Consider the following 16,520-nt stretch of genomic DNA (forward strand, 5'->3'; position numbering starts at 1 on the left):
CAATCATGTTGGATTTTTATTTTTTTTTTGGTTATTGTAATGTAATGTGTTTGTTAAAAATATTTTTTATTTAAAAAAATGTTAAAATAATTTTTTAAAATTTTTGATATGGAAAAAACATTTAAAAATGAAAGGCAGCTCTTTCCCAAACCACACCTAAGTTTTCAAAGCAGACAAATTCCATAGCCACCCCAATTAAGGGCACTGTAATCTCTAGTGTCTATATATGCAGTTGTTTTAGACACAAAATCCCCCTACCAAATGGCCAAACATGAATAGAGTTATAACAGTACTCTCGTTTAAGCATGGAATATTCTTCAATCAATCTCCCACAAATCAAATAGCAAAATCCAAGTGATTTTTCATAAGATCAGAAGGTTCCAAATTTCACGTTGGATTTAGGGTTTAGGGCATGCACCTCGTGGTATTTACACTGTTTAATTCGTTAGTGCTAATTGTGTGTAATGGAAAGTAATAAGCGATTCCAAAATATGAAATGCAAGAAGGGTCCCGTAGCATTAATTTGATCTCTAATATTAATTTACTAACCTCAATGATTATGTTGTCGACATGAATGCAACTTGTTGATGGCTTTAATTTATCATTGTTTGTTTTGATCATCACATCCTAATTAAGCTAATTAATCAATACCCCACCCCCACTCCACTTCTTAATTTGTTTCTATCATTATGATCTCCTCCATTTTTGCTTTACCATTCCTTGATGGTTTCCAATTATCTCCTGCGGTATTTTATTTTTTACTTTCTTGTTCCTTCATTATTGCTTATGCATTTATATATATAATCCTATATATATTATAACCTAACATGGTGGAAAACTGTTGAGAGGAACTAATTTAGCAATCAAATATTACTAAACATTTAACCTATATTATAACTTGATTTTGAAGCCTGCTTGAAGTCCAATAATCCAATCTGTATGTTAAATATATAGTAGCAAAAGATTAATTGTGATCCCACCTAGAAATAAAGGGGAAAAGGGGGGTAAAAAAATGACTACATAACTAAGCACCCACCTAGAAAGAAACCAAGTAAGTTAATAAATTGTCAAGTGGTAGCTAGGCCACTCTTTGGGAAATAAAGGGGAAAAGGGAGATTTTATCTAGAATAATTAATCTTTTACAATAAAATTATTATAAGATATATATTTTGATTATTTATATTAAAATTAATTTATTTTTATATATTAATTTTTTATTAGGTGTTAACTATTTGGAAAAAAGTTATTTTTTTAATTAAAAACCAACCCTAAACTTACATAGCAACCAATTAATATAAAACTGGAATAAGAACATATAATCCACTATAAATTCGTCACAACCATTGCTTGCTGTACAACCACAGACACGTAGACGTCAGGGAGAGGAAGAGTCAAAACTCATACCCCACGATGCCTGAAAAACTAGCTCAAGAAAACAGAGAAACCCTTGTCAACCTAAACTCTAAGAATGTATGCTTGGTTTAAAGATTTGTATTGGTTGATTTGTTGATGCAAATCCTTTGTTTTTGTACCCATAAAAAAGATGAGCAGCAACCAACATGGAAACACAACAACAACAACAGACCTATCAGCAAGAAGGTCGCCAACCCCTCAACATGGGTTCTCCTTCTTTGACTCTATTTCTTATCGTTGGAATTCTTTGTTTCAGAATCAAAAGAATAAATTCCATATAGAAGAAGAAGAAGAAGAAAGATCTGCATTTATTAAGGTCTGTTCTTCCTTCTCCACTGGTTCCCCATTTATCTGCTTGTTTTATGGTCTTTATTATTCTTAATTAAGACTTACATTGGTTGACTTTGAAAGAACAAGTCTTTAGCGTTTATCTCATCGTCAAGAAATTCATTTGTTGTTAATGGATAGCTAGTAATCAATCCTATAATTTAGTGAAAGTTAGACACTTGTGATTCAAAATGCTGACTGACTCTTTTTTTTGTTAATGATGTGTTGTTTGTAAGTCTAGATTCTGATCACCACAATGTTGGCAAAAAATTAGGGCAATAACTCTTTTAACAAAAAAAACCTAATTTTAAAGTTATTTTAATCCAAAAACACATTATCAACACCCTTATAACACCCTCAAACCATTCCATCAACTCTAAATACCAAAAAATAGCCCAAAAACATGAAATTAAACCAAAATAGTTTTTGCTATGTCGGGTTAAATCTAACATTGAGGTTCCAAACAACCACCATGAAACCCTAGAGTGGATGGTGACTTTCTCTCTCTTCATCATAATCTGACAACCCCTCTTTATCATCTCTTTAACCAATGACTGAAAAATAACATTGTCGCATGTGTGCGGCGTCAACGATATCGTCCACTCTCAGGTATGGGTATTTGTCTATTTGGAAAACATAGGGAGACAATAAATTCTTGTCTTTTATCAATGGAAAGCAGGAATGAGAATCGTCACCTAGTATTTGGTCACTAGGAACCCTAATTGGTCTCAGAGATCAGGCACGGGGACTAGTTGTGTAAAGGAAAAGCATTAGCATCTCAAATACGTCCTACCTAAGGTAAGCTGTATTATTTAATTGTCTGATAAAAATTAAGGTTTTGTCGTGTTTTCTAATTATGGGTTTGTATATGGTTTAAGAAAAGTTCTCGTCAGTATGGAGATTCTTGTCTCATCAAGTAAAACCTAATCGTTCTATGTCAACTAAAGAAAACTATCTTTTTAATATCAAGAATACATTTTAAATCATTAATATTAAAAGAAAACAAAATGATTTTTTTGAAATTTTTGAAATATTAGCCTAGTTCTCATGACTTTGATAAATTGGTTATTAAAGCCAAAATTTTATTCTAAAACAGATATTTTAAAAAAAAAATTGTATAAAAACATGATATATAATTTTAAAAAAGACTTGGTTGTATGCATGAAAACAAGACTTTTTTTTTAACATTTCGGAGAAAAGTAGGTGTTTTAATATCGGATTTGCATCTTTACAGTATAAAAATACAAACTAATATTGTGCAAAATTGATAGGAAAATACACGGGAAAATCATAAATTTTTTAAAAAAGATTTTTGAATTTTTTTTATTTTTTTTACTAGGTTGGGCCCGGCCCAACCACTTTGGTTTGGGCCGACACTGTCTGGACTAAAAAACTAAAACAAACAGTGGAGAGACTCTCCACTATTCACGTAGAACAGTGGAGTGGCCTAGAGAAGACAAAGAAGAAGAGGAGGAAGAGGAAGAAGTAGATTTGCGGCTTAGCGATGCTGCAGGTGGCGATGGATGGTGTTGCGGTTGCGAACTGTGGCGTTGACTGGCTAGTGGTTCTTCTTTCTTTCTTTACGTTTCCCTTATGCTTTTTATTTCTTCTGTTATGTTCTTCCTCTTGTTCCCTGTTTTATTCTTTCTCTCCCTCTCTAGTCCTCTCAAACGTCCCCTGGTTCAAAATTCAATTGTCATTCTCTGTTTTTTTTTTCTCGTTCCCTCTGTTTCTCAAACATTCTCTCCCCTGTTTTCTCTTTTTCTACCCCCTTTGTTTGCCTCTATTTTTTACTTTCTTTTTCATTTATGTTTCATCTCAAAATTATTATTTTTCCTCGAAATCCCTCTTTTTTGTTTTTTTTGCTCTTCACCTTCTCTGTATCTCGAACAATTCTTTCCTTTCTCTTACATTCATCCCCTCTTTTCGTTTGTCCCTCTCCTGTATTTATAGGAGGTCAGGGGAGAGAGCCACCCCTACCCAGTCCAATCGCGTCAAATGGGTAATGTGGTTGGGCGACCACTAGACAGTCGTTCCAAGGTGCCACAGAGCTTGTCTCCTTTGCCTTTTCATCTTTGACAAGTCAATGGGTGTGGGTCATGTCGGTTTTGGATCTTCAGGAGAGAGAGGGAAAGCCAAAAAAAAAACAGGGGAATAAACCCCTTCTTCCCTTGCCTCGTGTGTAGGGGAAGGAGAATAGTGTCATTTAAAAAGGCATTGTTTCGTTTTTTTTTTTAGGTTGAGAAAAAAATTAAATTTAGGGAATAACCCAAAAATGGGTTATGACAAACACAAATGAACTTGTGCATCAAAATGGATTTTTTAAAATCTCAACGAACCTAAATTGTATAAATTGCTTTATTTTGAAAGATTGAGGACCTATGAGTATTTTTTATGCAATCTCTGACATGTCATCCATGTTTGACAACTTTTTTTTATTTTGGACCCCTTCTTTCAATTTCACGTATGACCAAGAGATCACAAGTAATTGGCCTTCAATTGGGATCAATTGAACAAAATAAAACTAAAATGAATTGTTAGAAAATGAACAATAAGTCTAGTGTTTTGTGTGTGTGTATGAACAATGAAAATCAACAATAACTAAGCCAAGACTATTAGTGTATTAACAAAAAAAAAACACTGAAAGGGTTCAATATTTTACTATAGCATGTGAGGAGATTCATTTTGGATTCAAACAGTATAATTACTATTTTGCTCTTCATTCTTAACAATTGCCTTTGAAGTGAGGGTAAAATCGTATTTCCCATGGGATCCAAATGTCATTCGAAAATGGATTGGGGGCAAGAATTTTGTTTTGTGTACTTTATGTACAGTAAAAATAGTATATTGTCCCCAAGGGCTTGGAAAAATTAGCCTTTGGTCTAGGGGATTTTGCTTCTTTACAAGTTTATTTGTACAGTGAAATAACTTTCGTGCCCTTCATGTCCGAGAAATATTGACCTTTAAGTGAGGGGTTGTTATGTCTTTACACATTTTATGTACAATTAAATTTTGTTTTTTCCCTTTAACTTCGATAAATTAAAGGCTTTTAAGAAGGTGTTTTTGTATTTGCATCATGATTTTTTTGTAATATTTGTATGCCCTTAAGATCGTTTTAGTAATTTGCATTATTATAATATTAATAAATTGATAATGTTGGCCTACGCGTGCCATGCACATGTAGGCATGTCGTCGTCCCCTACTCCATTTGGGTGGCGCATTGAGGCACGTATAGTGGTAAAAAAAGGTTGATCGCCTGCTCATCCAACACGAAAGATAGTGACACATCTTTTAGAGTGGTGTATATTGGCATATGAGCGGTGGTGCGGCAACGATTGACCTTTTTTCTCCTCCATTTATTTTCTCTCTCTCTCTCTTGCCTTGGTATACATGCAGAGCTCTTTGTGTCCTTCAGTTTTTATTTGTTTTGGGTTTGGTCTTCATTTTTTTTATTTTTATTTTTGTTAGAGTCAATGCTTTTTAAGTTTGTTTTGTTTTTAATTTCATCTCTAATCATTTAATCTAATTAGATTTTCTTATCTAATCTAGTCCTCATTATTTTTATTTCTATTTTTTTTCTCCTTTTTCATTTTTTTTTTAATTATGTCATTGGGAGTTTGATTTAATTTTGTTTGGTTTTCCATTTTGGTCCTCATTTTTTTATCCTTTTCCTTATTTATTATGTTTTTCAATTTAGTTCCTTATTAGTTTCTTTCAATTATTTTTGTGCATTGTTAGTCCTATTGTTTTAATTTTAGTTATTTTAAATTTTTATTTTTTTATGGTTTGAAATTTTTTCGTGTGGTTTTTTTATGTTTGTCTTTTACAGGTATTCTTAATTTTACAACTTAGAACGATAAATATTATTTTTTAAACCTGATTTGTCTCACGTTATCATCATAACCCAATGAATATTATTTTTTAACTCAGTCCACTAATTTTTTTAAAAATTAATCTAATATGTTTGAGGTTATCGTTATTTGAATATTATTTTTTTACTTTTAAAAAATTTGGAGAGGCCTGCGTCATAGCACGCGAGTCCCGTCTGGTACTAGCTATAACTAAAACCTGTACTTCATCCCACTTATGGCAGAAATCTGCGAGCAATTTTACATTTCGCAGTCAATAGCACACATGGCCTATAGGAGTTGAATCTTCACGCATTGAATATCCCACCATTTTGTTTATCATTGAACTCAAGTTACTTGTCTGTGATAAAATATGGTTTTTTGTTTGCCAGATTTACCCAACATCAGTGAGATCAACAGGCATTGGAGTTGCAAGTTCGATGGGAAGAATTGGAGGGATGATTTGCCCGCTTGTGGCAGTAAGTCTGGTGCAAGGATGTCATCAGACAGCAGCACTTACTCTTTTCCTGTGCATAATATTTGTAGCAGGATGCTGCGTTCTGCTGTTTCCGTTTGAGACCAAAGGCCTTGAACTGACTGACAGTATATCTAGTACAAAAAACGAAAAACCTAAGGCTGTGCTGTGAAACAAGAAGAGCCTTAGCTTGATCTGTCAGATAAGTCCTCCCTAACATATCAAGGCTGTGAAACAAGAAGAGCCTTAGAGACCATTGCTTTATGCATGAACTTAATTTTATTTTCAGGGAGACTCTTCCTTCCTTTGTACAGTGTTTATTAAGAGTACGCCCTCTCAATCTGGCTAGCTGGAGAGGGAAAAAAAATGGCATTGTCATGATGCAATGGACGTGTGAATCACGATTACTGTAAGAAGAGCATGTAAAGTTAGGAGCATTATACGTACATACCTTGTTTGTTAGCAACTTTGGAAACATCGAGTTTTAATTATATTTTATTCAAATTTATATGTTTGGTATTTGTAAAACAATTATGAGTATAAAACATAAGTACTTGATATTTTATTATCCTTGAAAAATAAAATAATATCAGCTTAGATTGGTGATTTCATAGAGAATCGACAGCGAAATCAATATTCCAGTAATAAAATTGATGTAATTGATCATATTTGATGAGTGCACTCAGTCAAATAAATTGAAAGAATCAGCGTAAATACTCAAATAAAAAAAAAATCATAAAAGATAGTTTCCTTTATAACCTATTAATTATCTCTTAATTTAATCATTCCTATTCATAAGTAATCCATGTTTTTTTCAGAAAACTTAAATCAGTATTCGTAAGAGTTTTATATATATATATATATATATATATATATATATTTATATTTAATTAGTTGTTGTCATTTTGGGATCAGTGCTATATAGTATTGTAAGGATCGATGTTAAGCAAGTTTGTTTTCTTATGAAGAAAACTGAAGTGAAAGTTTCATCACCAGTCCCTGTTGAGCCATTTGCATGCATGCATGTCTCTTCGAGATTAGGAACACGACTAGCTAGCTGGTAATATTTTCTTCTGCCTAATTCACTTGATCTTGAGGTCCACAACATGTTTAATAATTCAATCATTCTTTTTGTGACAACAGAATGAAAGAAATTTCACAATATTTACTCAAAAAGAATGAAAGAAGGTTTCTTAACCAACAGTCCAGTTATAGGTAGCACAGCCAACTCCTTGAGACCCCTTGACGCAGGCCTCAAATGTATATGATTCCCATTTTGCAAGCCCTGGTAGGAAACCTTACTAGCTCCACAATCAGATTGAGAGCCACTATCCAGCTGCATGCGTGTTATTCAATTACAATAAGTTAACAGAGAATGAAGAAGACAAGTTTCAATGAATGAACCAACAGCGACAATAAACCAGAAAATAGAAAGGAAACCGGATTTTCAAACATTTTCTCCAGATTCATTTTCTAGGGATGAGTTTTGTTGATATAAAACTCAAATGCAGCTATGTTCAAGTGTGAGAATGCATGGGGAGCCATCAAGAACTTCACAGATACCTCTGCATCATCACAGAGAGCTCTAAAGCACAGAGATGAAAGAACCCAACACAGCAAAACCAACCATGAAAGCTTGGGCCAACCCATTTCTGTAAAGAGTCTAAATTGATGACTGAACCATGTAGAGGCTAAAATCTACAAGACAATGAGAGACATTTGTGGTGTTTAGAACAGTCTTAAATTAAAGATCAGAAACGGGTTTTGCAGGGAAATAAGACTGAAAAAATTAATGTGGTATAGAAGGACACAAGGATTAGAAGAAATAATGGAAGTAAGAGGGGGGGGGGATTCTACATGAAGTAATTTCAAATCTTATCAGGGACTGAAAATTTTCAAGACTAGCAAAGTTTTAAGCCCTAAAAAATATGATAAATTGTCATGTTTCTCCATCTAAAATAATTGTTCATATTAAAAAATATAATATCCTTGAAAGTATAAAACTTTTCAGTCTTTCTCTTGTCTGAATGTAAAAAATATTTCTCAGTCATTAATTTCACATATATATTTAACTGCATTAAAGTTGCTTAACAACGCTACTTTCTGGTATCCATATCTGAAGAAGCCGATCATAAAAGGAACAAGTAGCCACTACAGAGCTGTTTTGTTTGACCTTATGAGATAAAGTCCCCCTCTGCCAATCTGCACCGTAAGCAAGTGAGCCATGCTTGGTATAGGTTTCCATCACTTCTCCTTTCTCCTCATCAATCTTCACAACTGCAAAGCCATTGTGCATGCAAGCTGCTAAGACCACGCCTGGTACATATGGGTGGTGCTTGACTCTCCAAACTCCTCCCCCTAAACAAACTGAAGTTTCATTGACTGGTTTGGAAATTGATCTAACATCCCATAGCCTTAGATACTCATCATAACTACCGGTGAGTAAGATATTAGGGTCCCTAGGACTCTTTGCAATGCAACAGACACCCATCTTATGGACTTTAGAATTCTGAAACACCAAATTGGAAGGACCATCCCTTAAATCCCAACAACTGAATTTGCAATCATCCGAACCAGTGTATACCAACTGAGGTTGGTGAATGTCAAATGATGCAGCCCATAGCTCAAAATCATGTGCTTTCCACTCTTGAATTACATTTAACTGGGACTCTGAAAAGGACACTACAGATACAGAACCATCAGAAAGCCCCACTAAGATAGATGTGGTTGATGGATTCCAGTCCACACAAAGACACATAGAGGAGCTTATTTTTTCACCAACTATCTCTCTTAGAGATAGAGAGTCCCCTGCATCAAGAATTAACAAAAAACTCCTAAGAACCAAGCAAACAGGACAACAAGAGCATAGATTTCGTAGTCAAGTCACTAAATTTATAATTTCAGTCCATATAACCATTATTTTCCTACTTTGTCCAATTGTTAGATTACATATCAATGTTAACCCTTCCCCTTTCTGAATCCCTCCTATCACAAGTACGAAATCCCGGGTTTTTTAGGGCAACACCAAAAGAGTTTATAAACTTACTAACTTAGCAGTCACCCATGATATTAACATGTAAGAAGGAAATAAGAAGGGCCACCATCATTTGTTTCCAAGAAAATGCGTTTTTAAGGACATGGAAAATTGTAAGATTAACTATACACCAATAACATTATTCATGGGCAAAATTCCTTTTTTCACTTCATATTTTTCAAGAATCAAAACTTCACTCATAAATACGCGCGCGCATGCCACGCAACTTAAATTTTCAAAATCGAAGTTCTTTTACCTCCATTAGAACAGCACTCTAATCCATGAACTCTCAAGTAACCATCAGCATCAGCTTGCGCAAGCATTGGACCCACATTCCCAACAACAGGACTCCACTTAATGTCAAAAATCCCCACAGTCTCCACGCGGTAAAACAACTCAAACCGACCCACATCAGGATTTACATCGAAAAGTGAAATGCTACCAGTTCGACTCGGCCTATCCCCCTCCTGCAAAGTGTAAGTTGCAGCTGCTAAAACATTGTGATATGGCTCATGCGTACAAAACTCTACTGCGTCTGCATTGCCATCTAGATAACACTGTGCCACTTCCATGCCTAGTTAACAAAACGAGAAGAGTTGTTTAAAGCATTTGTAATATCATAAAAATGGTTGGGATATTATGTCAAACAGTTTGTGGACACAAAATTGAAGAGTCAAATTTTACAACCAAGACCGCAGTTTGGTTTGAGAATTTGTGTTTATGCCTGTCTGTGGTCGTGATTGTTAGGAGTGGCATGTCATGCAAATTTTGTTGAGTTCTACTCCTATATATGCAAAATAAATAAATAAATAAATAAATCTTCCTTGAGAGAGGGATACCTTAAGGTGATGTTTGTCGTAACTATAATTTGAGTTTTAGATGCTTCCATTATAAATTGAGGGATTGTGACTCCTTTTGTCCCTGTACTTGTATAAAATAATAAAATAACATTAAAACAATAAAATATTAATAAAAATATTAATTTAATATTTTTTAAATATTTTTTTTTTAAAAAACATTGATAGAGTTCTACTCCACTCGACTTATTTATTTTTAATTTTAAAATTGTTCACTCCCTCTATATAACTATGTTGGGAAAAAGATATATACTTTTTTGGTATTTTGACTTAGATTCTGGTGCCATTTCTGAAGAGATCTTCCTCTGATTCATTCATATGGCGGCAACCCAATCACTATCACAACCTGATCCAGATTGTCCCTCTGGTACTTCTCTACCTGCCCCGCTTCTTATCTTCATCATAATTGTATACAGTTTTTATCTCTTTCCTTTTTGTTTTTAATTCAAAGTCTCCTTTTTGTTGATGGGGTGTTTTGATTTGATGGAGATTAAGTCATTTATAGGATGAATTGGCTTGTGGATTGTTTGGTCATGTTCGTTTGAATATAAAAAGTCAATCTTTCTTTTTCTTTCTTTAGTTTTTGGAGGATCCTTGTCTTTTTGTACGCTGAGATATTGTAAACATGTATGAGGTATTAAATTGCTTTGATCTGGGCTGTGCTGGGTGTTTCATTTTGAGATCTGAGATCTGGGTTGTGTGAGGTGACCTTAATTATTGCAACTTCTCCGTTTTGCTTGTCATGTATAGCAAATTATTCAGTGAAGTATTGTGAAGGGAAGGTTCAAGAAGCTTAATTGATTTCTTGACATGGTTGCTTTCTGGAATTATGAGCCAGTGGCATGAAAAGAAAAATGTTTGACATGCTTGAGAATTCAAGGCGATGTCTGTTTTTATGAGCTAACTTATTGTTGTCAAGCTGATATCTTTGACTGATCAAAGAATGGTTATAGTGTATAGAATTTGGTTACTAATGAGTGGTTGCTCATTGTTTTGTATTATGTATGGCGGTAGCCTGTTTAATTCTTGTATCGAATAGATCTTACTGGTTTTTTTTTTGTTTGTTTGTTTGTTTTTTTTTTTTTTTTTTTTTTTTTTTTTTTTTTTTTTTTTAAGTATTCACGTTCTTATATTTATCATATGTGCATAGGTGTGAATGTGTGGATTTGTGCGCACATATTCATAGCTTCAAGTTTTCGTATCTCCAATTTTAGCTTTGATTGGTCAATAAATTTGTAGTGCCTGTGTTTCTAAGACTCTACTAAGTCACTGAGCATACTGATCATGGATGCAGAAGAGAAACCTGCTGAATCAGATAACATGGAGCGGGTAGTTATACATAAACTTCAATCCTCAGAACTTTTTTTTTTCTTTCCATACTCACAAGTTTAAAATAAGCCTTGTTTGTAACTTATTTTCAGACTCTATCAGCAAAAAATGAGACGTCAGTTTCTTCTAATTCCTCTCAGGATACAGCTCCTTTAGGTCATCCAAGGGATAACACAGGTCAATCTGAAGCTTTTGGTTCTCCTGGAGATCATGCTGTCTATCCACCTAATATTTATGCCCCTCAGGCACAGGCGTTCTACTACAGGGGTTAGTCTCACAGTCCTTTTTAGGGCCCTGAACTTGACAGTCACTGATCACACCGATCAATGATGTCACACAGATGACACTAAGCATTAATGTTTAGACGTCAAATGCATGTAACTGCAATATTTTTCTGTTTTAGTTTCTGATTCTTGATATCTTAGGTAAATTAATTAAGGGGCCATTTTATTCATGTTGTCAATCAGGTTATGACAATGCGAGTGGTGAATGGGATGAATATCCTCCATACATAAATGCTGAAGGGTTAGAAATTGGGTCACCTGTAAGCACCCCCTCCATTGCATCATTTTCTTACTTAGATCACATTTTCTATTATTCCCTGACCTTTTTTTTTCTAATCTTATTTAGGGTGTCTACAATGATAATCCCTCTCTTGTATTTCATGCTGGATATGGATATAGTCCGCAAATGCCCTATGGACCTTATTCTCCAGTCACCACTCCTTTACCTTCTGTCGGTGGTGATGCACACTTGTACTCCCCTCAGCAATTTCCATTTTCTGGGCCACCTTATTATCAGCATCTAGGTCCTCCTAATATGTCATATATTACCTCACCATCACCCATTTCACAACCAGAGTTCAACACATTGGCAAACATCGACCAACAAGGTGATAACATGCTTTTCGGCCCAAGGCCTAGTTATCCTCCTGTGGGATCAATTAGTGGAGGCAGTTTTCCAGGAAAACATGGTTTCCATGATCTGCAGCATGGGTTTGATGGATTGAGATCTGGAGGACTTTGGTCAGCTTGGTCAAAGCCCTCTGATAGAAATAGGCCCTTGTCCCCCTTTTCACCTGCAGTTTCTCCACAGCCTATTGGCATGCTTGGGTCATTTGGGCAGAATGTTGGAATGGTTTGTTTTCTTACCTTTTTTTTTAATATTCTGTAGATAATACATGATGCCACTTACCTTTTCTCATTACAAGATGTTACTGTAATTAATGGTGCAGATTGTTTTGTCCGAGATCAATTTTATAAGCTTAGTATTTGGAAATTTTATCATAACTTTAAATGATGATTTATGCAAGATTTTTGTAGCCCTAGCAAACCAATCATGCAAAAGACCTTATTTATTATTTGCCAATAAATGACTAAATGATTGTTTGAAGGCTCTTGCTTTTTTCCTTATAAATATAGTAGGCCAGCTGATGTTTTTAAGAATTTATTACATGGTTTTTACTAACCTTATCCTTCTTTTCTACCCATATCCAAAACATGGTATAAGAGGCCTAATAACATCCCTAGCTTACATTTGCACTGCCATAAATTTTGGCTATGACTGCAAACATTTTTAATGTACAAATAGTGTGCATTTTTGTTACTGATTAGCATGTTATGATGAGCACCAGGGATCGTCATAACAATTGATGAGGCAGATTATGGCTTTTAGTATTAAAGCTAGCTGACAAGTTTTTTGTTGCAGGCATCTCATCAACAAAGATCATTTTATGGCCTTGAATCAGGTTCAAACTCCTACAAAAGAGCCTATCTGCAGAGTGGTTACAATCAGGGATCTGGTTTTGGAAGTGCATCAATTTCTAGTTTGGGGACAAACAGCCGGGGCTGGCTCTCCCTTGAAAACAGCAGATTGCGAGGAAGAAGCAGTATTTCCTTGTGTGGCTGCAACGGTAGTCTTGATATTCTTAGCGAGCAAAACAGAGGACCAAGGGCCTCAAAGTCTAAGGCTCAAAATACAGCTGATCATGGTCCTTCTGTTGATGATAAGAAACATAGCAAACCATCTGCCAAGATCCATGATGAGTCATACAACCAATCAGATTTTGTGACTGAATACAAGGATGCTAAGTTCTTCATCATCAAGTCATACAGTGAAGATAATGTTCACAAGAGCATCAAATATGGTGTTTGGGCCAGCACTCCAAATGGGAATAGAAAATTGGATACTGCCTATCATGAAGCTAAGGACAAGCAAGATCCTTGTCCTGTGTTTCTCTTATTCTCGGTAAATACCTGATTCTTCAGTGTTCAAAGATTAGTAACTTGGAAGCCAGACCACTGCCTTGGGCCAAAAAGAAAGAACTTGATATATATCACTGAACTAGAGATTTTGGTGATGTTTACATTTCTTTTAAATGCATCAATGTCTTAGTGCTGTATTTACTCCTATCCAATGTTGGAGGGAAACCAAAGCTCCTGCAACATATCTGCCTCTTGAACTTCTAATTCTTTGTTAATTTCTATGGTTCCTTTATATTCTTCTAATTTTTTTTTTTAATCTTATAGCAGGTGAATGCTAAATCTTTATTATTGCCTCTGAACTTCTAATTTTGTTTTTTCTTGCTTATGTACTCTCTGTTACTCTTATATGCAGGTGAATGCTAGTGCTCAATTCTGTGGGGTGGCTGAAATGGTTGGACCTGTTGACTTTGACAAGAGTGTGGATTACTGGCAGCAGGACAAGTGGAGTGGGCAGTTCCCTGTCAAATGGCACATTATTAAAGATGTCCCGAACAGCCAGTTTCGTCACATTGTTTTGGAAAATAATGACAACAAGCCTGTCACTAACAGTCGAGACACGCAGGAGGTAGGGATTCATTTGGAACACAAAAAATTTCTTAGTGCTTTAGGTATTTTTGGTCCACAACAAGAAATTACCAGTGGTTTGTTGGTCCTTGAAATTCCAATTCCAGGAGTCTAGGTAGTTAGTTTATTCTGACTCAGTTGCAGTTCATGTGATGTCACTGGCTATATGTAAGCTTAAAATTTTAATGATAATGTGGCTATTTCTTTTCTAGGAAATTATTTGGTTTCTTTTCACACTTTTGTAAATAGAAATTCCGAAACATGTATTTTCTCAGCTCTCTTGTACCTAATATAAAGTTTGATTTATTGCAGGTGAAATTGGAGCAGGGTGTTGAGATGTTGAACATCTTTAAGAATTATGAAACTGATACATCTATCTTAGATGATTTTGATTTTTACGAGGATCGACAGAAAGCCATGCAAGATAGGAAGGCCAGACAGCAAGCCAGCCTGCTGGCTGTTGGTGTAGTCGGAGAAAGTGAGCACAGAAATGCAGTTACCTTGCCAACTGATATTATCAAGCAGATGTCAAAGAGTTTTGCTCAAGTTATCTGCTTGGATGAGTCTAGCAAAGAAGGCATTGTTACTGATCGAGCTAGTTCTGGCACTGATGGTTCTGTGGGAACTAGAGTTAAATTGGAAGATGGTATCACAACTGTCTCCCCCTCACAGACCAGTTAGGAAGAAACAAATACTGCAAGATTTGGCAGTGCCTGGTAGTGTATGTGACATGAACTTTAATTCTATCTTCTAGTTCTCCATTATCTTGTGAAGGTAGATAGTTATATCTCAGAATTGATTGGAGTACATCCATAACTGGATGAAGGGCTTATGAGTTTTGCGGGGCAGATGCGCTGCATGTATAATACATGGTTTTTTGAGTGTCGCGTTCTACTTGTATTCAGTGTTCCTTTTGTTTTCCTGGTCCTAATGTTGCAGTTTGGGTGAGAATAACTATGTGGAGACACTGGTTGAGATCTTGCATTTGCAAATAAGGGAAATATAGCAAAAGATGTTGAAGGAAGAACCGCATTGATTCTATTGTTTCTCCATAATGAGCTACGAATTCATTTATTTCATGTTATTCATCAATTTGTGAAAGAATCATGACAATGATGTCACACAGCAAAGTTGTCGGATTCTGTCAGCACTTGGCACCAAGTACCCAAAGTGGAACAAATGATATTTTGTATTAGTGGAAGGAAGACGAAGAGAATGAATAACAAAAAAGTCACCTACGAACTGATGATTCTAACTCTTTTATGTGCACAGCATGTGCAGTGTGGCTGAGGACAAGGAACTTGCTGCTTACTTTGTTTTCAAGCAAAGCAAAATCACTTTAGAACCTCGTCTAGGGTGTAACTCTCTTCTTTAAGAGACAAGATAAGGGCACTATTCAATTTCTAAGAGGGACTGATCATCTTGAAGGCAGTATAGTAAATCTGACAAGCTGATGAACTGAAAGCGTGATCCAAAAGAAAGAGATTTATGCAAAACCTTTTATTTAATGCCATTGAAAAAAAAAAATTATTCTTAAATTTGCGGTAATTATTCATGCCATGTCATTTTCATCGCTATGATTGGTTTGGTGCAGAAAAGTGAGAACAAGAGGGGGAGTGAATGGTTGCTATGTCTGCAGTATCCCTTTAGAGGCTTTTCACCAATAAATTGCTATTAACAATTGGAGAGGATGGAAATAGTTGCCAATGCTGAGTCTATGCGTGATCTTGTAGCTTATGCATATCCTCTTATCCATGAACTTGAGAGTGGCATCTTTCTACTAGTAAAATAGTTTGGCATTATTCTAAGAAGGGATTGGATTGGGTGGATATTCAAGTGACCCTGACATGACACATCCTTTAAGATTCTCCACTAAAATTAAGTACAATTCCCTTTTTTCTCAATATTTTAACCAGAACCAAATATTTTCATCAACTTGCACTCAAAATTGTAATATAAATATATGAACTTTTGTGGATCGTCCAAAATCAGACAGAATCTCAACATAGTAAGGGGCAATGTTAGAAATCAAATAATCAATGGATACATTAACAATAATAAACTAAAATTGCCCTACTCATAACTTTTGTGATTATCTTAATTTTCCCAACCAAGAAAATTGTAGTAACAACTAACAGCCAATAGGAGGAAGGAAAATAAGAAAAGAGAGTAAAGTGTTCCTTAGTCCTTCAATGTTTAATATGTATAGCTTAGCCCCTAGAATCTTGCTAAACATTGTCTTGTTTGGACACTATTTGGTTTTTCCTTAATCCAAAACGTAGTCATTTCATGATTTAAATTCTTAGAGAAAAACCCACATGGTGATAGATTAGAGAAAAGCCTAACAACACTCAGCAAGTAAAGAGATTAAGTTATAGGTTCTTAAATATAAAGGATTAAGTCATAATT

General features: G+C 35.0%; 2 protein-coding genes across 11 annotated transcripts; one reads left to right on the forward strand and one right to left on the reverse strand.

Moving 5' to 3' along the window:
- Positions 1 to 7,973: 7,973 nt before the first annotated feature.
- On the reverse strand, positions 7,974 to 10,080 carry LOC118035361 (uncharacterized). The gene is made up of 3 exons (XM_035040908.2): positions 9,937 to 10,080; positions 9,354 to 9,671; positions 7,974 to 8,871 (listed from the first exon to the last, which is right to left on the reverse strand). Exons 2-3 carry the CDS (start codon positions 9,667 to 9,669, stop codon positions 8,141 to 8,143), a joined length of 1,047 nt encoding a protein of 348 aa, XP_034896799.1. The 5' UTR covers positions 9,670 to 9,671; positions 9,937 to 10,080; the 3' UTR covers positions 7,974 to 8,140.
- Positions 10,081 to 10,153: 73 nt separating this feature from the next.
- On the forward strand, positions 10,154 to 15,011 carry LOC118035313 (YTH domain-containing protein ECT4). 10 transcript variants are annotated; one of them, XM_073404589.1, is made up of 8 exons: positions 10,154 to 10,321; positions 11,210 to 11,286; positions 11,376 to 11,550; positions 11,751 to 11,827; positions 11,914 to 12,420; positions 12,991 to 13,530; positions 13,900 to 14,112; positions 14,424 to 15,011. In XM_073404589.1, the coding sequence occupies exons 1-8, from the start codon at positions 10,273 to 10,275 to the stop codon at positions 14,790 to 14,792; spliced, it is 2,007 nt and encodes a 668-aa protein (XP_073260690.1). In that variant the 5' UTR covers positions 10,154 to 10,272; the 3' UTR covers positions 14,793 to 15,011. The 10 variants fall into 10 exon arrangements, with proteins under 10 accessions (XP_073260690.1, XP_034896735.1, XP_034896744.1 ...); XM_035040844.2 differs by having other exon boundaries at positions 10,155 to 10,321; positions 11,210 to 11,283; XM_035040853.2 differs by having other exon boundaries at positions 10,155 to 10,321; positions 11,210 to 11,283; positions 11,424 to 11,550.
- Positions 15,012 to 16,520: the final 1,509 nt, after the last annotated feature.

The sequence above is a fragment of the Populus alba genome, chromosome 14 (genome assembly GCF_005239225.2).
Source record: "Populus alba chromosome 14, ASM523922v2, whole genome shotgun sequence".
In the NCBI taxonomy this organism is placed as follows: domain Eukaryota; kingdom Viridiplantae; phylum Streptophyta; class Magnoliopsida; order Malpighiales; family Salicaceae; genus Populus; species Populus alba.